The 25,668-nt window shown below is 33.4% G+C and overlaps 4 protein-coding genes across 4 annotated transcripts; 3 read left to right on the top strand and 1 right to left on the bottom strand.

The window, feature by feature from the left end:
• The first annotated feature begins 639 nt into the window (after positions 1 to 639).
• LOC111300836 (nuclear pore complex protein NUP205-like) lies at positions 640 to 14,462 on the top strand. Its single transcript, XM_089748076.1, has 22 exons — positions 640 to 783; positions 896 to 1,020; positions 1,100 to 1,181; positions 1,338 to 1,424; positions 1,538 to 1,615; positions 2,204 to 2,407; positions 2,993 to 3,085; positions 3,143 to 3,253; positions 3,349 to 3,519; positions 3,619 to 3,674; positions 3,754 to 3,826; positions 3,917 to 4,107; positions 4,199 to 4,325; positions 6,433 to 6,597; positions 7,667 to 7,831; positions 7,911 to 8,048; positions 8,958 to 9,101; positions 9,743 to 9,838; positions 9,951 to 10,088; positions 10,718 to 10,755; positions 11,495 to 11,627; positions 14,379 to 14,462. Exons 1-22 carry the CDS (start codon positions 640 to 642, stop codon positions 14,460 to 14,462), a joined length of 2,643 nt encoding a protein of 880 aa, XP_089604202.1.
• A 1,361-nt stretch (positions 14,463 to 15,823) lies between these two features.
• On the top strand, positions 15,824 to 18,514 carry LOC111286085 (uncharacterized). The gene is given in 3 exon segments (XM_022875873.2): positions 15,824 to 16,601; positions 16,604 to 16,716; positions 17,824 to 18,514. Coding segments are annotated over 3 exon segments (966 nt in total). The 5' UTR covers positions 15,824 to 16,108; the 3' UTR covers positions 18,184 to 18,514.
• On the bottom strand, positions 18,471 to 21,481 carry LOC149513636 (uncharacterized). Its single transcript, XM_089747085.1, has 9 exons — positions 21,324 to 21,481; positions 20,985 to 21,112; positions 20,683 to 20,755; positions 19,899 to 19,981; positions 19,643 to 19,681; positions 19,244 to 19,314; positions 19,053 to 19,167; positions 18,736 to 18,847; positions 18,471 to 18,660 (listed from the first exon to the last, which is right to left on the bottom strand). The coding sequence occupies exons 1-8, from the start codon at positions 21,436 to 21,438 to the stop codon at positions 18,779 to 18,781; spliced, it is 693 nt and encodes a 230-aa protein (XP_089603211.1). The 5' UTR covers positions 21,439 to 21,481; the 3' UTR covers positions 18,471 to 18,660; positions 18,736 to 18,778.
• A 52-nt stretch (positions 21,482 to 21,533) lies between these two features.
• On the top strand, positions 21,534 to 25,336 carry LOC149513635 (protein BUNDLE SHEATH DEFECTIVE 2, chloroplastic-like). The gene is made up of 5 exons (XM_089747086.1): positions 21,534 to 21,735; positions 21,821 to 21,918; positions 22,724 to 22,787; positions 23,764 to 23,860; positions 25,032 to 25,336. Exons 1-5 carry the CDS (start codon positions 21,678 to 21,680, stop codon positions 25,108 to 25,110), a joined length of 396 nt encoding a protein of 131 aa, XP_089603212.1. The 5' UTR covers positions 21,534 to 21,677; the 3' UTR covers positions 25,111 to 25,336.
• The last annotated feature ends 332 nt before the right edge of the window (positions 25,337 to 25,668 follow it).

Here is a 25,668-nt window from a genome sequence, read left to right as displayed (position 1 = left end):
AAATGGAGCCTCAAACCGATTAGACTGCTTGGAATTCGGGTAATTGCATAATCTCCAAATGTAAAGGGGTGAACCAATTGCTAATAATCTAACCCATTTTCACTTAACCCATTACCATGTATGTTTTCATTCATTTTGCCCACTGGCTTTTGATGCGGTGGGAGCATTGGCCTCCCAAACGAAGTCTCTACCCTAATGTGGAATTTGGACAATTATATAATTTTAGGAACGGGACACATATTTTATTATTTTTAAATGTATATAAAAGTTATGCGTCATTTTTAAATGATCTGTGCTAAGCTATGTTCCATTTTCCATGGCCCGCACAGTAACATTGAACCCAAAGTAGCGTATTTTTTATTGCATGTACTGGATTTAGGATGCCAACAGATCAGGAAGAATAAAATAATCTTAGTTTTTGCTTGTTTTCCTTGCAGCCTTTGGATGTTATACTCTCTCAAGTTCATAATCAAATTGTTGCATTATTGGAGTATGTCAGATATGGTTTTCTAACACAAATTCAGCAATGCTTTATCAAAATTATGAGCATTTCCTCTATTGGACTACTTTTGTCTTATCTCTCTTTCTGATGTTTTGGAATCTGATTTTTTTTAATGCTACCTTGGGTGAAGTTCTCGCATGGTTGGGTTGGTTCAGCTGCTGCTGAAATCCAATACTGCAAATTCGTTGGTTGAGGACTATGCAGCCTGCCTTGAGTTGCGATTGCAAGAATGTCAGGTTATAGAGAACAGTGGTGATGATCCAGGGATTCTAATAATGCAGGTTAATCTGAGTTGGTCGTGTGTGTGTGTGTTTCTTTTTTCTTGGTCTTCATATAGTTTAAATGCTTTGAGCAGTGTCTTGAACTTTGCTGTAATTTTCTCTGATCTTTCAGCTTCTGATAGCTAATATTAGTCGGCCTGCACCAAACATTACACATTTACTGCTTAAGTTTGATCTTGATACCTCTATTGTGCGGACACTTTTACAGCCAAAATTCCATTACAGTTTTAATTGCTAGTTTTTCAAATACATTTATGTTTATTTGTTCCGATGTTTGCTTTGATCCTCGTACGGTATTTTCATTATTATTTTACAGCTCATTGAAGGTTATTCTTGAAATCTTGGAGAACGCGTCAAAGCCTGATGTAAATACATTGCTCCATGAATTTGGTTTTCAGGTTTGAGTTACTCTGTGTTGCATATTGAATTTCTTAAAAAGAAAGTTTCTAGCATTTAAATTAGTTTCTTTTCTCTTTTATAGTTTCCCAAGTTTCTAAGGGAGTGGGACCATGTTTCTATGTCTTAGAAAAATTTCAATTGTTCACATTATGCAGCTTCTTTTCGAGTTGTGTTTGGATTCATTAACATGTGGACCTACCATGGATCTTTTGCGTAACAAAAAGTATCATTTCTTTGTAACGGTATAACATGCTTTGACGATTTAAAATTTAATGACCTTAATTTGTCTCTTTCTTTTCTTATGTGGTTTGCTTTGTTTCAAGGAACAAAATCTTATGACATTGTTGTGTGGCAGCATCTTGATACTATAGGTGTTGCTCCACTTCCTAAGCGAAATAGCAACCAGGCACTTCGTATCAGTTCTCTGCATCAGGTTTGCTTTAGTATTCTTTTTCCTGATATAATTTAGTTCTATGTTCTTGCCGTTGCATCATTTAAACCAAGTTGTGTAGTTCACATAGTTCTGTACTCAACAGTGCCATTTCCTTTTTGAAGTGAGACACAGAGGAAAATCTGACGGTGCTTTGTTTTCTGGATTACTATTTTGTCGGCAACTTACCTCATGATTGGAAATTGGCTATGTTTTCGTTTAAATCTATAGTTATACCAAGCTTGACAATTCACAAATACTTGATTATACTCATTTCACTAAACCATGTTATGCTTTACTCCAAAGAGGTCTGGATACAAATTTTTTCCCATTTTCTCTAACTTACTTAAAACAACCTAGTCTTTTGCCCAAACTTTTTTGAGCTCAATTATTAATCAATTATTTATTATTTTTCCTGAGGTCTCGATATCTTAGGTGTTAGTTTATATGGATTAGTTGTCTTCATGGTGCATGTTTCCTTCCTAACAGATTCAGAATTAAGTTCTATTATTTGAGAATGTCTTGTCAGCTATATCATTCTATCTTGTGGAACATTTATCATGCTGATTTCTTGCTTCATGCCTTCCACAGAAAGCATGGATGTTGAAACTTTTAGCTATTGAGTTACATGCTGCTTATGTGAGTAGTCCCGATCATAGAGAGTCTTGTCAGAGTATCCTTGCTCACCTTTTTGGGCAGGATGTTGTTAAAACTGGCACTGACATTATTTCTCAGTCCTTAATTCTTCAAAATAGCAAGGAACATGCAGCAACCAGAACCATCAGTAAGACCAAGGTATTTCTAGTTACTGATATCTATTATAATTTGAAATAAACAAATCCTTACATTGCTGATGATCTGTAAAAATAACTGCGTTATTGTAAATAGAATTTGATCTCAATTTCTAACAATTCTTTCCATAGCTGCTGCTACTTGCACCCATGTGTTTTTCCTCTTTAATTTTTTTTCTGATATACAGGTTTCTGTATTGAGGCAAAGTGGTGGTTCCCTGGCTTTTCCATTTATTGCTTTTAGGCTGCATTGACAGTTGCAACTTGCAAGTCATTTTGACAAGAATTTAAGAACTTTTTGAAGGTTTGATATATGTTTATGCTTGTTATATTCATGCCGAGGCAAATTGCGTTGTTCCTTTTATTTTCTTTTCATTGTTGGCTGAGTTCTTAGTTCCTTTTAGTGCATCAAATCCTTTTGACAATTGTTTCCATGCTATATAATCCTAATCTTATATTTTGCATGGGATGTATTATGTGGTGTCTAGTAAGAGTGCCATTTTCCTTTATGAATAGTATGAAATGATTCTGCTGGCTCACTTTGTGCCGCTTTGCAATTTGATCAATCTCATTTTGGGATCAATTTCAGGTGTTAGAGTTGCTTGAAGTCGTCCAATTCAGATCACCAGACACCACTATGAAGCTTTCTCAAATTATTTCTAATATGAAATATGATTTGCTGGTAACTAGTATCTCTCATACTGTTGTCATCTGGACTTGCTCATTTCTGTTTTTCTAGGCGGAGGACATACTGGGAAATCCAACCTCCGGAAAGGGTGGCATCTATTACTATTCTAAACGTGGTGATCGTCTGATAGATCTTGCTTCACTTCGTGATAAACTTTGGCAGGTCAGTTCCTTTTTCTTTTAAAAAAAGTTTTGCCTGAAAATGCAAATTTTTGTTGCAGTATTTTATATATAAAGCTGATCTGATTATTTTTTCAGAAATTCAACTCTGTTTATCCTCAGTTGAGTAACTTTGCCAGTGAAGCTGAGCTGAATGAGGTTAGAGAGACAATTCAGCAGTTGTTGAGATGGGGATGGAGGTACAACAAAAACCTTGAGGAACAGGCTGCCCAACTTCATATGTTAACTGGCTGGTCACGTATTATTGAGGTCTAACCACTTTTTGATTGGCTTGTCGGGACACTATTTTTTTTCAAAAGTTAATCTCGATTTTCTCATGCCCTTTGTCTGTACTATGTACTCTGACAGGTTTCTGTATCCAGAAGAATCTCATCGCTTGAAAATCGATCTGAAATTTTATATCAGTAGGCTTCCCTATCATCAATGGCATGTTTCTTTAATGTCTTAGTTTGCTGTATTGCTTATTTCTCTGGTCATTGTCAGGATTCTTGATGCCTCTCTTTGTGCTTCTGCTTCTCCAGATTGCTCATTGAAAATGGCATTTATATTGAGCCAGGTAACCAGCTGCACTCAACTTGTTAACTTACTACTTAGCTTTCCTTTTTATGGCAGTTGTTTTGATTACTTGCCTTTTTCATGTTGCTAGGTTTCTGTTACATGCATGGCAAAACTAAGAGATGATAGATTCTTATGCCCTGGTGGTTTTAATTCAGATAATATAACATGTCTTGACATTATCATGGTGAAACAATTATCAAATGGTGCTTGCCACTCAATGCTGTTCAAGCTTATCATGGCAATTTTGGGAAATCAATCATCAGAGGCCTTGAGAAGGCGGTATGGTCCTAATTACATATCTGATGCTTTTCCTTGTTTGTTAAACTTTTTTCAGTTCTTATCTGACCTTTGTATTTGTATCTGTCTTCAGTCAGTATGCATTACTTCTGAGCTATTTCCAGTATTGTCAGCATATGCTTGCCCTGAGTGTGCCGACAACAGTTCTTCAGCAGTTGCTGCTTGATGAGCAAGATGGCGAAGACTTAGATCTCCAAAAGGTATGTACTCTCTAAAACCTTTTTCTAGTTATCTTGACTATGATGCCGTTTTTACATGTTAATTGAAGAAAAGCTTCATTACCACTGATCCATTTTTTTACAGATTGACAAAGAACAGGCGGAACTAACTTGTGCCAACTTTTCTATCTTAAGGAAAGAGGCTCAGGCCATTTTGGATTTGTTAAGTAGCCTCTCCCCCACGTAACCCTCTTTTTTTCTTCAGTTGTTATAGTATGTAAAGACTGGTGTTAAATTGGAAGTTTATGACTATATTTTGTCCTCAATATGGAACTCCAAATTGAGATTCTTTTTACTGCAGAGTTTGAACAAAGGTTTTGTCTGGATTGGAATAACTATAAATGGTTGTATGTATGTACAATTCCTGTGAATTCATATACACATATACTACAAAATCTAGTCCAAAGATCTGGGTTTTTAAACTGCTATGAACTTGAAATGCTAGGGATGTGTTTTTCAATGCATCTGGTATAGTATGCTTCTTTGATGGGGCAATCAGCATGAGCAGTGATTTTGTTATTGTACAATGTATACATTTATCGTATTTTATTCTCTTTGCTAATATTACGTGTGGATGAACTGTTTTATAGGGTTTTATAGTCTATCTCGTTCTTCTATAACTCCTTTTTCCCATGTCAAGCTTATTCTGATTATGTTTGGATTGAGGGGAAGGGAAGGAAAGGAAAGGAAAATAAAAAAAAAAATAATGAAAATAGAAAAACATTTTCTTTTGATAAGTTTTTAATTTAAAGAAAAAGAAAAATGTGAAAACTCAATAAATTTTGGTTTTCTTTATAATTTTTACTGTTTTAATACCCAATTTAGGGGAAAAGTTGAGGAAAGGAAAGTTAAAAAAATTTTATTTTTGTAAAAAAATTATTATATTCAACTTTTTATTAATACCAAAAGCCTAGTAAGAAAAAACCTAATCACATCACAATTTTTTTATAATTTTTTTAAAGTCCTCTTTTTTCAAGTAAGTTTCACATGTCTTTTTCAATATAAATTTTTTTTATAATTTTTTGGTGATTTGATCTTGATGAATGATTGAATATGAATAAACATATTTTTTAGGTTTATGAGATGTCAAACTAACTCAAAATTTTTTTATTTTTATATGTAATATATTATAGTTTCAGATGTTAGCAATTCCATGACATTATAGAAAGAAGAATGGGAAAAGTGAGATGTTTCATTGAAACACAATTAATTTGGCTATGATTATAAACATATTAGTACATTTTTCACACAAACTTAATTGGTAAATATTAGTATTATAATAATTAATATATGTTAGTAATTGATAAATATTAGTATTATTAGTAGTAGTATATATGATTTATTGTCACAAAGATGTCAAAAATTTCTTTGCTACATATTTAATTTGTTGAAATAAGTTTATATTTCTTAGGATGGAAATATTTATTTTTTATTTTAGTAAAATAAATTTATGCTGGACAATTATATAGTGATATGTTATTACTTTTTGTTTGATGCAAAAAGGACATATAATTCACTTATATGTAATGTTTTTATGTGATTGTATTTTTTATATTTAATAGCTTTTATATGAATATATTGTTAAAGTGATAATGTGCTGAAATTTTGATAATGACCAATAAATCCATCAATACATATTTGTAAAACATCTTTTTGTTTTACCTGATTAAAAACTACTAATATAGTAGTAATTGTGAGGCTAGATAAGATAACAAACATATTATGATTTAGAAATGTTCTATAAAATTACAAGCAATGAAATGTTATAATTGAAAAAATTATTATAATAAATCATTTCCTTTCTTTTCACTATTTATCCAAATAATGGTCGTTAGAATTCACTTCATTTCATTTCATTTATTAATTTTAATTATCCAAACAAAGGTACATGAATCCTTTCTTTTTCTTTCTTTTTTTTTTATTAATATTTTTTCAAACATGGCATAAATTTATTTTGTGCAAGATATTCTTACTGCTGTATAGATTCTCTTGTTATTCTGGATGTATGGGGCATGACATATACTTTATATATATTTTGGTGCTGTTTTCTTTCTTATTCTGTTTTCACATGTTCAATCCTTATCTGAAGGTAATAAAGGATGCAGCTCAAGGAAGCGAACCTCGCAAGACAATATCACTTTATGTTCTGGATGTGGTAGTTTGTATTGATCAGGAGAGATATTTCTTGAGTCAACTTCAAAATAGAGGGTTTTTGAGATCTTGCTTAATGAGCATTAGTAATTTTTCATATCAGGTATGTCTATCCTTCATAAAGTAGCTGCTGAATCATGGAAAGTATTGTACCATACCATGTTAAATAACAAGAAAAATGATGTAGAACAAGTAGGGAAAAGATACAGAATATAGACAATCTATATGGAAAATCAGAAATAGACATACAATTAGGAACAAAGGAAGTTGGGAGAGAACTAAGGGGAAAACTAGAAAGAATCAATACAGAGAGAAAATCTCAATATTTAATATCACAATAACTCAAATGTTCATCATAAAACTTACTCAAAGCTAACATATGTATCTATGACTAAACCCAAAACTTTAATATAATGCAAAATAGCAAACATAACCCTAAAATCCTAATAGTTGATAAAGAAATAAAATACTAATTAATATAAAAAACCTAAATAATCTAAACCTAAAAGATTATAATCAAACCTGTAAAATATAAAATAAAGTCTCAGATAACATAATCCCTCAACTAGCATGTTTCCATCCTTCATCATAATATGTTCTTGTTTTGATATTAAATATACTAATTGGGGAAATATGGTTATATTGATGATTAAGTTGGAAATAAAGATGCATTTTGGTAATAGGAAAATAGCTGGCTAAAATGCATTATCCATGCTGCCATTCCGTTCTTCATCCGTAATTAATATTAATCAATCATTGAAAGGTAACGTACCCTAAATTTCTTAAATCTTTTTCTTCACCAAGGATCATTACCCAGTTATTTTCCCTTGCACTGGGGCAATAAATATGTTCCAACTTTTATAATGCTCTCCATTTCGTTTTCTGTTGGTACATTACTTGCACATATTTTTATCAAAAAGTAATTCTTGCATATGTTTAAACTTTTTCTATGTGAAAATAGATATATTCTTCTCTACGCAAACTGTCTTCCAACTTCTTAACCTTCGCCTTCTGACCCCTCCCCACCACCCCCACCCCAACCTAAAAAAAAAAAAAAAGAAAGAAAAACCTATTTGGAAGCATTATCAGAGATCTTTAACACCTCTATCACCCCCATTTTGTTTATAGAATTTGGCTCATATCATTGCATATAAACTGTATAATTGATTCAGGGTGGTGACCATTCGCTTGACTCATTGCAACGGGCTTTTAATCTTGAAGCTGAACTCGCATTATTTCTGAGAATTAGTCACAGATATGGGAAATCTGGGGCTTGGGTTTTATTTTCCATGGGTGCTTTGGAGCATATTGCTTCATGCAGGGCAGTTAACTTGCAGGTGAAAGTGCAATCTTTGTGTCCATTATACTATTTATTTTACCATGTATCTGATTGAATGAAATTAAACTATCCGCCAGGGAAGTTTGAGGAGGGTTGACAAAAAGCTAATAAGAGATGTGGCTGTGGACATTGACAAACAGCAGATGATCGCAACTCCTGTGTTGAGATTGGTGTTTTCTTTGACATCATTGGTTGATACATCTGAGTTTTTTGAGGTCCTTCTCTTATTTTTGTCCTATAAAGTCAAGTCACTTCCTGCTTGTAATGAAAGGCAAAGAAAGATATTAACCCTTAAGTCAGGTTTAGCTACAGAATTCAACAAATGAAATGTTCCACCTCTTCCTAACCTATCTTACATGGACTTGTTAATTTTTTTGCCCTACAAAATCATGTTGGACTCATGCCTGAAACTTCGAAGTATATATGAGTATGGAGGTATGACTCTCTAAATATGAGGAAAAACTCTCAAAAAATTTGCTCAATGCAAAATTGAGCAACATAGCTACTGACTATGATCGATAGCATCCTCCCGTTAGCTACTTAACAAGCTTGAGATGGCTCAAATTGACAACTAAGATCAAACTTTGTATTCCATCTATTGAAACCTCTGTTTGGTTGTTATTTTTATATTGGTCGTTTACTTCCCAACACCCGAAGTTAAAAAGTGCTTTTGGGTACAAAGGTAAGATATAGTTTTGAAGGATTGGAATTTAGAAGTTTGACTATCATGGATAGCAAGAACTATAATTTATTTCTATATTGGATTGTTATGATGGAATGGGTGTTACTTTTTAGCAATTTTTCATTTTCATTTGGGGTTATGGATTCAGCCAACCAGATCTTGAGCTTGACAATTTTGTGCTTCACAAGAAGAAATTGTCAAATACTCTTTTCAATTTTGTAGAAACAGCATTTCAATTTCTGTTATAGGCTTCTCAATCTTCATCTCTTTGAACCACAATCAAGCAAGCTTGTTTTGACTTGAATCATCATAAGCCACTATTTCTTTTCTTTCTTACGTTCTATATTAGTCCTTTTCCTGCTCTTCCTCCTCTCAACTCTTCTTTCTCCAATTTTGTGCCTGAGGTGAATTTCCTCCTATACCTGTGTACTTTGTTTGATAGGTAAAGAATAAAATTGTTTGTGAAGTCGTAGATTTTGTAAAAAGACATCAATTGCTCTTTGATCAAGTTCTTTGGGAAGATATTTCTGGAGCTGATGAATTGATGATGGGGCAAATTAGTCTTGTTGTTGGTATACTTAGCAAGGTAAGAAGCTTTTAGATGTGTTCTAGGTTAATACTATCTGGCTTTGAATAGATTTGAAACTTGCAATCAGATAGTGGCATTATCTATTTAATATTGTGCTTTTTGGACACTTTTTAGGCATAGAATATGGTTGTCAAAGATTCAAAACTACTATTTAGTTTCTTTTTGAGGGGTTTTCTAGTGGTTCTCATCTTAATGTCATACTGATAATCTTTCTCATCTTTTTTATTTGTTGGCTAGTCTTTTCTTTTGTATTAATCAAATAAAGTTTTGATTTGATTAAATATAGACCCCTTTTCCTTTTTTTAAAAAAAATTTGATGGGTTTGGCCTTATGAAGAAAGTGACGAGTATGGTTTTGTTCAAGGGCCTTTTAGCATGATGCATATTCTTTTCTCTCATGATTCAGAGACACCCATTTTTTCACACTCATCACGATCTCCCGAGGTATGCTAATGTCTCTTGTGAAGGTGGCTGCAGAAGCTCTCAACTTTTTCGCACTCTTGTATTATTCGGCTTTGTGTGTCTTTTTTTTCTTTTTAAATGATCTGAATCTGAGAAAGTTGGAACTCAACAGTCTTTGTTATGCTTTCACACTTGTGTATTGTTCATTATTTTTTTATCTTCCCAATGAATGATCAGAATCAGAGGAAGTCAGAACTCAATGCTTTTCAATTATGCTTTAGTCTGAGTTCTTATCTATACTTTTTGGTCACAAGGAAATCCCTTAGGCTTCAGGTATGTGTTCAAATTTCAAAGGTTGAGGGTTGTGCGTTCTTTCATTTACTTACATCTTTTGATTATACTCTAAAACACAAATAAATGCTTCTCATCAATCAACTTGTTGCAGGTTTCAGATGACTCTCCCGACTATCATTCTTCTCCTGGCCTGCAGCAGCCGACACTTAATTTACTTTGTTCACTTCTGAATGTTGTGATGAATTCTCTTAAAAGAGCAGCTGAGGAAAAATCTTTACTGCTTAATAAGGTATCGCTGGATTGTTTATACATCGTGAAAGATCAAAATGTCTTCGGCTTTTGCATTTCTTTTCTGTCCTTTGTTCTTTGGATTTGCATTGCCTTTTATCTATCCTTTCTACATGTGCGTTACTTTTTCTCCTTGGAAGTAAAAGGTTGTGTGTGGAGGTGCATGTGCACTAATTACATTTTAGAGTTGTCAGATTCGAGACATAAATGAACTTTCAAGACGGGAGGTGGATGAAGTTATTAATATGTATGTTAGGCAAGATTTGGTTCGGCCTCCAATGACTTACAAAAAAGGTATCTATTTGGTTTTGTATTGCCTTTCTGTTTGATTTTATTTATTTGAAAGTTGATGCACAACATGTTTCTCCTGTAGCCATACTTTTGTTATATAATGTTTGAAATTAAAGAAATTTCTCTCAATTGAAGACAAAATATCTTTTATGGGTTTTAAAGATGGTCTATTGTTAAAGTGCTGAACTCTTAGTTTCAGTGACTATGATTCAATTTCTGGCTGCCTCAAATACCCAAAAAGAAATATATCAGCTTACATTTTTCATGTATTTGTGGTTTTGATGGATTGTTGGTGCATTCTTCGTGTACTTTTAACACTATGGCTTTTATGTTTTACAGGCGGTATATAGCAATGGTCAAAATGTGCGAAGTAGCTGGTAATAGGGATCAGCTATTTTGTTTATTACTTCCTCTTGTGGAGCACATTTTGAATGTCATCCTAATCCATTTTCAGGATAGGTGCTTTGTTTTTTGCCCTCTGGTTTTGAAATAATCCTTATCTTGTTGCATTGTTGATTGGTGAAATTATTTTACTTTGTGCCTGGTGTGTTTATGTACGTTGTTTTGGTCTTTCTGGAACTTTCAAGAATTGGTGAACCGATGTCTATTAGTCCTCTATTCTAGCATTGAAATATAATCTTTTTTTGTTGCATGGTTCTGCTATTGAAAATTGACGAGTAGAAAATTTGTAAGAGTATTTCTTTTGGTGCTTAGGATTGACAAGGCATAAGGAATGAGATTTAAGACTATTGTATATAAGAGTGTAGGATATTTTTGAAGATTAGAAGAGAAGTTCTTTAAGGTCTCTAGCTGGTTGTCTTAATATGATAGTGAATGTTAAGCGGTTGTAGGAAATAATATATTTTAGAGTGAAAGTGATCTAGATTAGAATGTATTAATCTTTAGCTGTAAATCATTTGCCCACCCATGTATTCCCCTCTTTTTTTTATTGGATTTTAGAGTGATTTGTCCTCATAAGCAAGTTGACATCAGAATGTCTGACATAAAGTAGATTGATGTTATGCTTCTTTCTTTTCTTTGCTCCGTTTCCAATATTTACCTTGTATTATTATGCAAATTGTCTTATTTTCAATTCCTGGCTTTAATTAATGGCAGCTCTGGTGTATTTGATTCCAATGGAAGTATGAAAATGATTACATATGGTGCTAAGTCTGACTCAGGACAAGAAATTTCTTTGTTGCGTGAAAAGCTAATACCACTCTTAGAACGACTTGAGTTACTAAGTGAGGTATGCTGCTTCCCTGATCACTGTTTAGACCTTTGCAATATGCTCATTCCCACTCGAGCATGCACAATTGTCCTGGAAGCTCAAGCTCTGTTATTATAAAATATCTGCATGTGTTGTGAGAATTAAGTATTAGACATGGTACAATGTGTTTTAGTTTATCTACTCTAGTGGTGGTTGAAATTCTGAAAAAACAGCAGCGCAGATAAATGGAAGATCACTTTTATTTGATACCAAGTTTGCTACCAAACAGATGTCAATTCGTTGCATACAAATATGCATGAAAAGAAGTTATGCAATATAGATTTACTCCCACATTTAGCCCCTTTTGGATTGGGTTTGTTGCTTCAGTTTGGAATGATGATGGTGTTATTAAATCTCTTAATTTAGGGTTGGGTTAAAATTTTGATCAAATGCACGATCAATCTTGGTTCCATTGCCAACTGCTTTGAATATGTAATATCCCAACCCAAATGATAATTGGGTTAGACTAATGCCAATATCCATAAATTTATTAAGAAATTAATTAATAAAAGAAAAATGATTGATGTATTAAATGAAAGAAAACTTAACTATCGTGAAACAAAAACAAAATAAGTATTCTTCTTCTTCATCTTTTTTAGGATTAGAGAGCATAAAAAATTAAGTTAGAGATTCAAAATCAAAGGCTACAATCAAGTTAATCCCTTAAAAGTGAGTACATGATTTTTTTTTATTTAAGAAAAAATATCATGTTGATTGTTATTATATGGAGTTAAAGTTTTGAGAGAAAAATCAAAAAAAATTATGAAATCTTTTATTAATTTTCACGATTTATTTGGGTAAATTATTGGGCTTTATTTATTTCATATTCTTAAGATTTATTGATGATTATTGAATGGAGTTTAAAGGCTGAAAGTAGGGATTTGAATTTTTAAAGATTGAAGGAAGAATTTTATTTTTAGATAAGATGCTATGATCTACGATAGTGAATCAAAATAGAATTATGTATTAATAGATAAGTTATTGCTATAAGTATTATACATCGTTAGAAAGCATGTTGAATCTACTTTCTAATAAAACAAATGGAAGTCGAATACGAGTTTTCTATGAAGAGTTGTCTAATTTTTACTTAAGGATATGCAGGTTATAAGGCAACAGCATCAAAGTTGGATTATGAAAATTTTCTTAATTTTTATACAAGGAATTATGGATTAAGTCATATATGTTTAGAAAGCTTATTAAGTTTATTTTCCAACAAAACAAGTTGAATTGAATTTGGAGTTTCCTATGAATAAATGTGTAATTTTTATTAGAATGTATATATGCTGTCCAGCAGCAGCATATGACGTGGATTGTAAAAATTGTTATAATTAATTTACAAGGAATTATGATGTGTGTCATAAATGGTTAGAAAGCTTATCGAGTCTATTTTCTAATGCATTAAAAATATTTTAATTTCGAGTTAGATATCTTGAGATATGGTCATTTTAGTGAAAGTAACGCAGTCTATTAGAATTAGTTAGTTGGGTTAATTTTTGTTTAACTTAGTTGTTTTGGTATAAGTGATCTCAAATGGGTTGATTAATTTCTATTATATTGAAATTATCTTGAATAGGTCATTAATTATTTTGGGAGAAAAACTAAGTGATGGAATCGAAAAGAGGTAAGTAGAATCTCATACACTTTGCTTGTTTTTGAATCTATGTATATATATATATATATTTCTAAATGAGTAAATGTTTTATTTCATTATTTTTTATATATGAAAATAAGACCAAACATATGATTATTGTGTTCTTACTATGTAAATGATTGATCATGCTTATAATGATTTATGTTTAAATAATAATTTTATAATAGCTACATTTTTACATTCTTGGGAAGTGAGATCATCGACACTAGAACTAATTCTACGATTCTGGCTAACGGGTTATAGTAATTAGCATAGACATGATCATACGATTCTGCTAACGGATTATAGCAATTAGCATAAGGCCTTAGCTAATGGGTTATAATAGTTAGTAATGATCATGAGAATGAAATTGTTGATATGATAAATGTCATGGGTTATAGTAGTGATCGTAGCTAATGATAAACGAATAATAATGATTTACGATAATTTTTAATGATTGATCCATGATTTGGTTTGATTATGATATTTAAATGATAGCATATTTTGCAATGATTTATGAATTGATATGTTTTGACATTGATTTATGAATTTATAAAATATTTGACAAAACGGTGATCTTTAAAATATTTTGACATTATGATTTAATGAATATTTTAAATGATCTATATGATATATATGAAAAAAAAATACTTGATCTAATAAGGTGTGTAAGCCTATACTTGCTAAACTGTGGTTTACTCATTTCCCTTTTACTTTTTTTTTATAGATGAGTAAATGATAAGTTTGCTTAGTTTTGAGAAAAGCTAGAAGATCAAATGAGAAAGATTACTTAGTCATCAGAGACAATTTTAGCCAATGAGATTTTATGAAATGATTTTATATTTTTATATAGTTTGTATTTGGATATATGGAGATGTATCATTAGTTAGATTAAAAATATAGATTTTACTTAATATATTATATCAATTTATTGAAAAATTTTAGAATGATTAAAAAAAAAACTTCGTATTATTTTGAGATTTATTTCAAGATAATATGATCATGTTATGTCTTAGTCTCGAGGCATAACAGAATGAGTCCTTGGTTTTCATTGTTGGAACATATATTTATATTCTTATGGTTGTTGCTTGCCTTCTCAGGATAAAGTAGGCCACAACCTTAATGTCTTCCGCAGATTAGTGACTTCGCTTAAAGAAATGGTGATCCATAAATTGGCTTTATGATTTTGGTTCAAGCAATGAGAATTTTTCTTTTATATAGTGATTGAAATTATTTTCACATTAATGTGTTCTGGTTGTTTGTGAAATTCTGTAATCATTTGCCTTGTCTGTAAAATCTGAGAATGTATCAAATGTGATGTAATTATCTATAGATTTTGTTCAATCTATAAAACACTAGTTCATGCATACAAAATTCCTTTCCTTTTTAATTTTATGCATAGCCGGTAATAGGAGCAATATGATTTGAATATAAGAACTTTATTCAAACCCATATATAAGAACTGGTTTCTGTTAGAATTTTGATGAAATTTTACTTGCCTAGTTTGCATACATTTATAAAGGTGCTGTACTTCATTATGTAAAATTGTTTTCCAATTCCTATCAAATGCAATGTTAATGATTACATTATAGTTGTCGATGATTTCTTTTTGTCGCCTACCCAAACGGCGTTTGAAGGCATTCTTTTGCAACTTTCTACATCACTATTCGCTTGCAGACTAGTAGAAACACCCCCCACCCAGTAAGTAATAAATAAGGATTTGTATTATTCGATTGACTCTAATTTATTTTGTACGTTTATATGGCTCATTATTGTTCACATTGTATGCACGTCAATTGCTACACAGGGAGCAGGTTGAACATCTCCAAAAGCTGCCCCATGAGCATTAATGCAATTAGAACTAACCTTCTTCGCAGTCGTGGCAGACTTAAAGCCATTGGATTGCAATAACAGTCCCGTGCATGAAACTGAGAGGCTGCAGTTTAGAGTAACGGCCACATCGGTGCTTGATGTTCCCCATAGATTTATGTAAGCCGCGTTCCTTGTCTGAACTCCAGTTTGCTCTACCCAACAAGGAAACAAATTTTTTTTTTTTTTTTGGGTTAGTTTTCAATTCTAACATTTTTTCAACACTTGACAAGCTACTGGCTAATGACATTGGTGCAGTCACCATTCCATGACATTCTTGGCCAGGATCAAATCCTTCTCTGCATTTTAATCTTACATGTATAAGTACGCATTAGAAAAAACCCGATGGGGTAATGGCACCTCCAAAACTGTCATTGTTAGAATAATTGGTATTTTTAGTACCGCCGAAAAAAAAAATACGTGTGTTTCGTTATAGTAATTTTTTTTTTGGGTTTTGTTTGTTTAATTTAGATTAAAATATTAAAAGAATTTCTGAATTTTATTATTTTATTTAGATAAATTTTTATATTTTTATTATATTTAAATAAATTTTTATTTTTTGATTTGTATTTAAATATATTTTTATTTTTAAAAAAATAAATAAATTTATGTTAAGAACTTTTTAAAATATAAATTAAATAATAAAAACTTTTTTTATTATTTTTGTTTTTAATTTATTTAGTTTTTAACTTTTTACTACTTTGATTTGATACATTATCCTTACATTTGCTTCGTTAACTTACCGCGGAGACGATAAAATCCTTCGTTCTGCACGTGGGAACTCGTAATTGGTAACAACCAATACACTCTCTACCAAAGCTCTCCAATTCCCATTCTCAAAACTCAAAAACTCAAAACTCAGAAGCTCATGGTAATCTTCCCCAGAGATCCAATCTATCAATACTCCAAAATTTACCTGTAAATTCCATTTGAAAAGAACAGAACAAACCTGTCATTTTCCATGGCAAATGCATGGAAAAGAGACAACAGCAAAACCCAAAAGCTCCTCTCACCCAAAACCCTCCTTTCTCTCCTCCCCCTCTCCCTCTTCCTCTACCTCTCCTTCTCTTTGCTTTCCCCTAAAAACCCAAACTTTACTTCCACAACTACCTCTTATGAGACCCAAAAAACTGCCAAATATTTCCCAATCCCTCCTTTTAACTGCCACAACTCCCCACAATCATATCCCATTATTGCAAACATAATAGAAAATCTCAAATACCCCTTCATTTACTCCCTAGCTGACTTAGGTTCCCTCCCAGACAAGCCTCACAAGAACATTGTGAGACTTCTTAAAGGAAAGCCCTTTCGTCGACCTGACATCTCGGTGACCATTCAGGATTTCCTGGAAGGGAAAAACAAAGATGGGTTTGTCGTGGATGTCGGTGCCAATGTCGGGATGGCGAGTTTCGCGGCGGCTGTTATGGGGTTCAACGTGTTGGCTTTTGAGCCGGTTTGGAGAATTTGCAAAGGATTTGTGATGGGGTTTGGTTTAATAGGATTGAGGAATTGGTTATTGTTTTTGAAGCTGCTGCATCTGATCGGAATGGAAATATTACTTTCCATAAGGTACGACTCTTTTAATTTTTGGTTTTTTTGGCTGATTTTGATTTTTTATAATCTTAATAGTTTTAAAATCTAGTTGTGAAGTTAGTGACCTCACGGTTTTGGTATTAGTTTTATTTGTTAAACTGATGTTTGTTCACTAAACTTTGGTTTAGCTTCAAATAGAAGAAGTATAGAGGTTTAGCATGTATGTGGCCTTTAAAATGGGAATTTGGTGGACTGTTGGATTTTGCACATGCATGCATTGGCGGTTGAGTGGCTTTTTCGAAGGTTGTTACTTGTCGAAACATTTTCATTGGCTGGTGTTTTTGAGTTCTTAAGTCTCTGCGAAAAGGAGGAAGCTCCATGTTGTTCCTTGTAATCTTTGGGATGGAGAACAGTTCCATTTTGGTTTCTTTGTAATGCAGTCATAAGAATCCTTTATGCAACAGCCCTCCCGTCTCTAGGCTAAGTGCGTCAGTTGCATCAATGATCCACTCTGACCAATAAAACTTGCCTTATTTTTTTATATTTCAAGTTAATGGCAAACTTAATGTCAACTAGCTCTAGTAGGAGCCCTAGTAACTTTATATGTGATCAGAAAGCCTGTGAGGACCACTTCAACTCTCTTGGGTTGGTCATCAATAGCCAATGTCCATGAATTCAATTTAAAATGGATTTTTGGGAAGCTCAAACCTGGAATTTTTTGGGAACTGATGGAGCCTAACTTTCAGTTCTGTAGATGTAACTCTGCTTTCTGTTGAATGTGATAATGATTTTGCAAGTCCACTTTGCAAGAGATATTGGTTAATGCTGCTTGGAAGATTGAGAGCTGGTAACTCTTATGAATCACATGATAAACTATGGGGAGTTTAGATTGAGAGTGAATTATAACTATTATGATTTGCTGTATTGAATATCTGTAGTCTTCTCAATTTTGGCATTCAGATTTGGTACCTTATGGTCTTTCCCCATGCAAATCCTTCTAGCATATGTTGTTGTATGATAACAATAGTTCTCATTAAGAAAAGGCCACAGTTTTATTCATCCCTACTTATATATTTCTTTCCATCCGCTACCATATTAGTCATTATGTACTTCTTATGTCAAATCCTTCTCTGGTTTCACCAGTTGGTTGGCCGGCTTGACAACAGTGCTGTTTCCGCTGTCGGTGCAAAGTTGGCATTCAAGTCCAATGAAGAAATAGCAGTTCAAGTGAGGTACATCCCTCTCGATAAAGTTATCCCAACGTCGCAGCCAGTGCTTCTGCTTAAAATAGATGTTCAGGGATGGGAATATCATGTATTGAAGGGAGCCAAAAAGTTGTTATCCAGGAAAAAAGGTGATGCCCCATATCTAATCTATGAGGAAGATGAACGACTTTTGCAAGCGAGTAACAGCACTGCCAAAGAGATACGGGACATTCTAAGTAGTCTGGGCTATACTAGTTGCATCCAGCATGGTACAGATGCCAATTGCACCAAGAATTAATGCAAGTACCATGAATATGCTACGGTTGAGAACCTACTGCAACTCCGCTGTTTTGCTTTCCATTTCTCTCAGCCCTCCGGCAGTGCAACGCAGTTGTCATCCCAATACAAATTTTTTCATTTTTTTGATAGAGGAGTTGAAATGAAGCTGATAAAAGGTTCTGACAAGGTCTCTCTTTTTGGTTCGTAATTGGATTGTTAATGGCAGCTATTTAATGCTCAGATTTCTAACGGTCTGGTTGGATGAAACTGTTGTTGAGAGCTCTTATCTCATGCTGGCCTTATATCTTGAGTTTTACAAAGCTATAATATATACACCCTTGGTTCTTACATCTTGTATTCTTGAATGTCTGCAACTGCAGGACAGTACAAATTTTTAACCATAAATGATGGATATGATGAATATTGGGTGCAGCCTAGAGGAAAATATGTACTTCATGAAGCTTCAAATAAACTATAGGCACGACAGCCAGTTCACCTGTATAACAAGAGTTAAAGACTTAAGTGTAAAGACCATTACCAAATTGTATGTTGGAGTTGGAGAATCTCATACCTTAATGCTTTTACAGTTTAATCTTTAAAATCCGCCACCAGGATTATTTTGGACCACTGGTTTTTGAAGGACCTGCTCTTTCTACCATAACATCATAGAGTTGCCTTCCATTCTATTTGTAACCCAAAAAAAAAAAAAAAAAACACATAAATCAGGGATTTCAGTAACACTGAGGTATTTCATACCCGAAGTTTCATGGCATCCTTTATCTTCCAAGTTTTGTCAAAACCAAATCCGCTAATCCAGTAAAGCTGGTTAAGCTGAGTAAAACGTAGAAAAGTAGAAGAGATGTAATTTTGCTCCTAATGTAAACTTACAAAAATTACTGGGAAAAAGTGAACTTGTCCCTCAGGCTTTGTTTGTGTCTCCTTAAAATACACCAGAATGGGGAAACTTGGCCACCAAAACTCCCAATTCACAAATGTTGAGTATCTATGGTGAAATAACTAGGTTAACTGCTTAATGTTTTGAAATAAGGATAGTCATAGAAGTTCAAAACAATACTTACTTCCAACGGTTTTTTCCACCCACAAAGACATTTTCACCTAAATCCTCGAGCTGGTCTCCTACTTTCACCTCCTAAAACCACAAATGTTACATATGTGTAAGCAAGAAATTCTAGTGCCAAATCTGCAATAATGAAGAGATTATATAATACTCCAAAATTAATATTTATGATGCTCTTGAAATTCAGAGTTAAACTTTATGATGACCCTCATGAAACTTACTCAAAATGATGTTCTGGCACGATAATTGCTAGTCAAGTCAAGACAGAAATTAGGAAGCATATCTAAGGAATGGAATTAGATATCATTTTAGCAACAAAAATTGCATAAGATGTCACTAAATTATATTTGCAAACACCTACTTTTAAGAAATAGCAGAGTCCAAAGAAAAATTGACTAACCAGTGCCTTGTCATCAAAGACAAATCTCACTCTTGTAGTCTGGAAAAGCAACAAACTGTCAGCAGATTTCAGCTGAAAAACTTAAATGCAAAACCAAACCACATGATAGGAAAATAGAAACTAAAAATAAGGTAAATCTAGAAAGAGGAGGAGATTGGTGTCTTATAAACCACTATGCATTTAATAAAGGGAACAAAGCTCTTCAGATGGATTTGGATTCTTCTCAATGACATCATCTATTTCTAGTAAATGATACCTGGAACAATAGAAGCAATCCAAGTAGGCCAACAGGTGCAGCTGGTAATAGGTTATCTGTATAAGCCAATCCTCCAGCTAGACCTGTTTCAATTAACAATTTTCAAAACATAAATATTACGAAATGCAGTCTTTTTTAGGAAGAAGGGAAGAGAATTGATTGATTATAATGCTGCCCATTCAATTTTATACAGATCAAAATCAATTAAAAGATTGTTATATGGCTAGTCAATAACAAGATCAATACACCAAGGGCTAGTTTAGCATTGAGGTTGAAAGTGGCTTTTGCGTTTAAAAGCTGCTTTTGACACAATCTCAATGCTAAACAACAAAACAATATGACATTTAGGTTTAAAAACCTGGTTTGCAAACCCAAACCAAAAAGCTCCTAATGTTCTAAAGAAGCAAACACAGAAATTGCTAGCAATAAAGATTGCTCACAGACCAGTGCAAAACCCATTTATAAGCTGATGCAACAAGAAACGCAACCTCACTCACAGGCCATAATGCAGTTTGGACATATTTATATTTGGAAAGGGTTTGGCCTCCAAAACATCAATAGGTAGACACAAACAACCAATTGTTGAAGAACTATTATGGTCCTAGTTCTGGTAATAAATTAATCTACAGACAAAATAGGCAAACTGGCTTAAGCAAGTTAAGTTCATGTGAACACCATTCAGTACCACCCAACAGCAAGTTCATCATCACTCAGAACGGCCAAGATACCAAACAAAAAGGATGTATCTAAGTGTATCTAACTATGGAAAATACAGAGTACCCACCAAGTAGGACAATTGGTATGCGATAATCTGGGTCAGGAATCACAGTTTCTTTCTTCTGGACCTTCCTCCCAAGCTGCCAAGCAACAAAGTGTCTATCTCAAACCATGAGTTACAACTTACAACTTATGAAACAGGAACCATAACCCAAAATCAGGTCAATCAAAATTCATACTTCCTGCCACCAGCCTGGGCATAAATTAAAGTCTTTTACATTCATCTACCAATTAATTTTAAGAATTCAAACATGTAAAGGAGGAAATAAATGTTAAACAAATGAGCAACAAATGTGAAACAATACAAACCACTGATGCAACAACAATTCTGCTTCCACGAGGATTATTGAATTCTCTCCTTAAAAAACTTTGCTTATGTCCTACTTTGCCATGGAATGAGCTCCTCAATTGTCCCATAAGACCACTCACCTCATTTCCTGTTTGAAACAAGCAGGTAATTAGTTATTTTAAATCTTACTTTTCAATGAAAGGATAAAAACACATTCCCACATTTCACTACCCACGCCGACAAGTTTTTTTTCACAGAATTTTCACAAATTTCTTCATGTATATAAAAAACTAAATTTTATACTAAAAGAAAAAGTAAAAAAGAAAGCATGCTAAAAAAAAGAGTCAGAAATTGCATACTTTGGGAAGGCAGAAAAGGAGCAGTATTCAACAGTAAACTACAAGCCATTTTCCGCTCAATGTTTTTGCCCAAAGCCGCAGGTTTTGGTTTGTTTGTAGAATACATTGACCACATTGCCCCCTGTTTCCAGATACCAATAGACAATCACACAAGTTATAACCGCTTTGCCAAGGGCATTTGTGTAATCAGATAAACGGAATGTCTTTGCCTCCATTCAGCCTTATCTAGAAGAACAACCGTAAGACGCACACTTCCTGTCGTTTCTTCTCTGAAGTTCAAAGCTTTAAAACACAAAGCACTTCAAAAAAAATTGGAAGACAACAAATTGAAAGCTCCCCTAAGAATAAGAAAGAATGGCAACCTCTCTATGTTTCACTTCTGTTTGTTCCTTCAACGCTCCGAATAAACCAGGTACTCTAAAAGTGTCTTTTTTAGTAATATTGGTTTAATCGTCGGTGACCAATTTTAACTTTATTGTTTTCTGCATTGGTTTTAGGGATAATTGTTGATAATTCTTTTCGAAGGAAGGTTCTTCAGGTAAATGAAGTGTTTCAAAGCTCCAGGACTGCCAGAATTCAATCTTTAGAAGCTAAGGTTTGAGTTTTTTTTTTTTACTATCCCACTTACAAAATAGTCTTAGTTTTGGATTTTTGTTAGTAAAGTTGAGGAATTTGGAAGTGTGGTAGTTGCACAATTCTTGCCAATGGGCTCGTACCCATTTTGTAAATTTTTAAGGTGGGAACTGTGAAGGGGTGATTTAATTTTAGATGCTAATGGTTTGTAAGTTGGATTTTGAATTGTATTTGATATTTATTTTATAGGGGGGAACATATAGTAAAAGGAAGGAAATAGTGGTCAAGACCCAAGGCATGAATTAGAATGATTTTTTTTTTTAATCTAGGTCATAATGACATCTGGAAATGGTCAAGGAAGTTGCCCATTCTAGTGAAGGATGGTAATATAGAAAACTGGGAGTCGAAAAAAATGCAACATTCAACTTTATGGTTATTGGACCAGAAGGTGTACATTTAAATACCAAGATTGTCAATAGTATGCAGGTTATGAGAAAGGAATCAATTCATGGCATAGTGAGAGTATATGCGTTACGAATTCATACACTAGAATTGTGATTGTGATGGTATGGATAGGCATTATCATGGTTAAAGGCTGAATAATACTGGTCGAGGCCTATATGAAAGACTTGTTCTGGCTGATGGAATGGAATATAAACTTAAAGTCTTAAACAAACAAGGTATAGATCTTTCTATGGAACTGGAAATGAGCAAAGGGGAACGTGTCTTAGGGGGAAGTTGAGTTTTTTAAAAATATTTGCTCTTAATTTCTTCTTATCCGTCCATAATTTTCTGCTTGCAAGTTTACTTAGCTTTTGGTTTAACAGGCTGCAGACAAAAATCAAAGTACTAAACCAAATAGCATTGTCTGCGCTGATTGTGATGGAAATGGTAAGCAAAATTGTGACTAATATTACTTTATTTTTGGTCTGGTCTTTTTGTCCTAGATCAGGTTTCTTTTCATTTAAGTAGATATTTTGTTGATTATCATAACGTTTTTATGCTGTCTCACAGGCCGGAATGAAGCTGTATTGTTCTATTGAAATGTACTTAAGACTTAAGACTTTGTGCTGTTAATATTATATATGGTATCCTAAACATCAACCAAGAAGGATGCTTTGAACTGCCAATTATGAGAGTGCTTAGCATGACAGTCCATTCTATATGTGTGTGTATATACATATATATATGTAGATATATCTACATATATATATGTATATATCTATGTAGATATATATATATATATATATATATAAAAATTCCAGCTGAAGAATGATGTATGATTACCATATAGCCTTAGCAGATACAAACATCCAGCACTTTTGTCTATATTTAGCTGGTGATCCTGCAATCATATCAATCTATATAAGGATCACGAAATTGGTTTAAAACAAAAATTCTTAGGTGCTGTGTGCTGTATGGTTTCCTTTTTGATGGAAGTGACTGAAAATTAAAATAAAGTAGTAGTTTATCCAAAAAAAAAAAAAAGTCAATAAAAAAGTCTTTCTTCGCTACTGTGGAAGAAGGCTTCTTAGCCGAAGATGTCACTCACTTTCTTAGCTTGACCCACTTTTGAAAGAAATTCTTTGTATTGGCAAACTCGTATTCTTCGACATCACGAATCTATGTTTGTTAGGTGTGAATGCTTTGTCTTCTCTATCTTCTTTGAACTTTTTGATCATTCGGTCTTCCAGACAACTTCCTTTATTAACCAATGTTCAAGTCAATATTTAAGCATTTTAAGATTTTTTTTGTCTTTTGTTCTTGAGCATTCTAAAAAGCATCACTTAAGAGTTTCTTTGTTTGAGTTCTCTTATTCTAATTCAACCAACATACAAATATAACTAGTTTCTATGTTCAACTATAGGTGCCAAACAGTGTACTCAATGCAAAGGTACCAGAGTTAATTCTGTTGATCACTTTGATGGACAAGTTAAAGCTGGTGGGCTGTGTTGGCTTTGCAGGTGCTCATCTCCTTTTCCTCCTCCTCCTCCTTCCCCCTCTTGCCTATCCCAGTATGATAGCTTGCATTTAGGGGTGTAAATGATACATTAGTACTCGCAAGCTACTCGGGTTCGATTCGAAAAAAACTCAAATTCGGTTCGATTATTATCGAGTCGAGCTCGAGTAACTCGACTTATCGATCGAGCCGAATTCGAGTATTCTTATATCTGACTCGAGTAGCTCGCGAGCCTAATTGAGCTTTTATATTTAAATATATTTTTATTATTTTAATTAATAAAATATTTCGAGTCCGAGTTCGAATTCGAGCATGAATAATCGAACTCTTATCGAATATATGAATCGAGCTTATTTTTACATATTAATCGAGCGAGCTCGAGTAGCTCGAATTCGATCACGAATCGAGTTCGAGCTTGAAAAATAAAACTCGATCGAGCTCGAGCCGAGTATCGAGCCCCGAGTTGTGAGTTGAGCTTGAGCTCGAGCTTCTCACTATTCGGCTCGGCTCGTTTACACCCCTACTTGCATTAGTATCATTTCTGTCATCACCGGTTACTGATTGCAGTCAAAGTTAATTATTTATTATTCCTTCTCTTTCTTTACCCTGATATCCACGGTTGGGGATAAATCAAGGATTTAAAGGTTGATGTCTATTTTGGATTATTCTTGAGAGCAACATGGAATACTGATTAGAAAAGAAAATGAGATTTTCTACAAGCATTTCATGTTTAGTGTAGAGTGCAGACCGGATTCTATAAATGTCTTGGAGAATTGACTTTACCTTTTCTATTGGCAAAACAAAGTAATTGATAATTGATACCTAGTATTGGGTCTTATCAACCATACAACCCATTATTTCTAATTGTAGAAATGGATACATTCTTGGTTCCAACGCCTGTCCAAGGCATGAGTTCATCACATTTCTTCTTTTCTCGTGTAAGAAGTCTAAGTTTGATGAATTAGGAATACTAGATTCAAGGATCTTGTCATTGCTTATATACTCATGTTCAAATCATCCTCCAACCATGTGGTTAACTTACATAGCATCAGAATTCTTGGAAGTGGGTTTTTCGGTGCATCGATAGCGTTATATTCCACAATTCCTTAGTTGAATTAAACATGTGGAATTGTTAGCAATCACCATTTGATACCATTAATTTATGTTTGTTGCAGGGGAAAAAGGGAGATTTTATGTGGGAATTGTAATGGAGCTGGGTTTATTGGTGGATTTATGAGCACATTTGATGACTGATGCAAAACCTCAATTTTGGTCGTCTTCAAGAAGATTTGCTAGACCACATCTTTTGTAATTTTGTTTTGTTTCTTAAATAAACAATACCTTTGCTTCAGTCATGAAGTCGTTCTTTTGAGAAATGGTTCAACCTGTCGCCACGCCTATACTCCGGTACCAGCTTTATGGCATGAAGAATTTTAATGGTATTTTCCTTACCAAAAAAGAAAACAATATTTTCTGTTTACTTGTCAATCTCATAATAATTTTTCCATTTTACGTCACCAAACCATTCAAGCAAAAAAAAAAAAAAATGCAATCACCTATGAGAAGTGATATTGAGTAGGTCTTGAGTTTAAATCTAATAATTACAATATTTTTGCTTATTTTCAGGTTGTGATTTTTCTATAAAAAAAAAATGAAGATTATGATTTAGAACTTATGGTTTCATTCATTGATTGAAAACCATCAGAAACATGGGTATTTTAGGCTGGCTTCACATTGCTGCTACTCATTTAACCTTTATATGTGCTCATAGCAGTTACACATTTTCATCATCATCAGCGTCAAATATGATCA

This window comes from Durio zibethinus, chromosome 18 (genome assembly GCF_047325235.1).
Source record: "Durio zibethinus cultivar Kanyao isolate XHJ-2024 chromosome 18, ASM4732523v1, whole genome shotgun sequence".
Classification (NCBI taxonomy): Eukaryota; Viridiplantae; Streptophyta; class Magnoliopsida; order Malvales; family Malvaceae; genus Durio; species Durio zibethinus.
Note: the sequence above shows the minus strand (reverse complement) of the source record. Positions and strands in the feature narration are given on the sequence as shown.

Bases quoted from the DNA above. Each gene is read 5' to 3' on its own strand.
- LOC111300836 (XM_089748076.1), top strand. From the start codon at position 640: ATGGTTGGGTTGGTTCAGCTGCTGCTGAAATCCAATACTGCAAATTCG. The intron at 2,408-2,992 runs GTATTTCTAGTT...GATCAATTTCAG, and splicing joins GAACCATCAGTAAGACCAAG to GTGTTAGAGTTGCTTGAAGT. The intron at 3,086-3,142 runs GTAACTAGTATC...CTGTTTTTCTAG, and splicing joins ATATGAAATATGATTTGCTG to GCGGAGGACATACTGGGAAA.
- LOC149513636 (XM_089747085.1), bottom strand. From the start codon at position 21,438: ATGTGGTCAATGTATTCTACAAACAAACCAAAACCTGCGGCTTTGGGC. The intron at 19,315-19,642 runs GTTAGTCAATTT...TTGTGGTTTTAG, and splicing joins TCTTTGATGACAAGGCACTG to GAGGTGAAAGTAGGAGACCA. The intron at 19,168-19,243 runs GTAAGTATTGTT...ATTTCACCATAG, and splicing joins GGTGGAAAAAACCGTTGGAA to ATACTCAACATTTGTGAATT.
- LOC149513635 (XM_089747086.1), top strand. From the start codon at position 21,678: ATGGCAACCTCTCTATGTTTCACTTCTGTTTGTTCCTTCAACGCTCCG. The intron at 22,788-23,763 runs GTAAGCAAAATT...GTTCAACTATAG, and splicing joins CGCTGATTGTGATGGAAATG to GTGCCAAACAGTGTACTCAA. The intron at 23,861-25,031 runs GTGCTCATCTCC...TGTTTGTTGCAG, and splicing joins GGGCTGTGTTGGCTTTGCAG to GGGAAAAAGGGAGATTTTAT.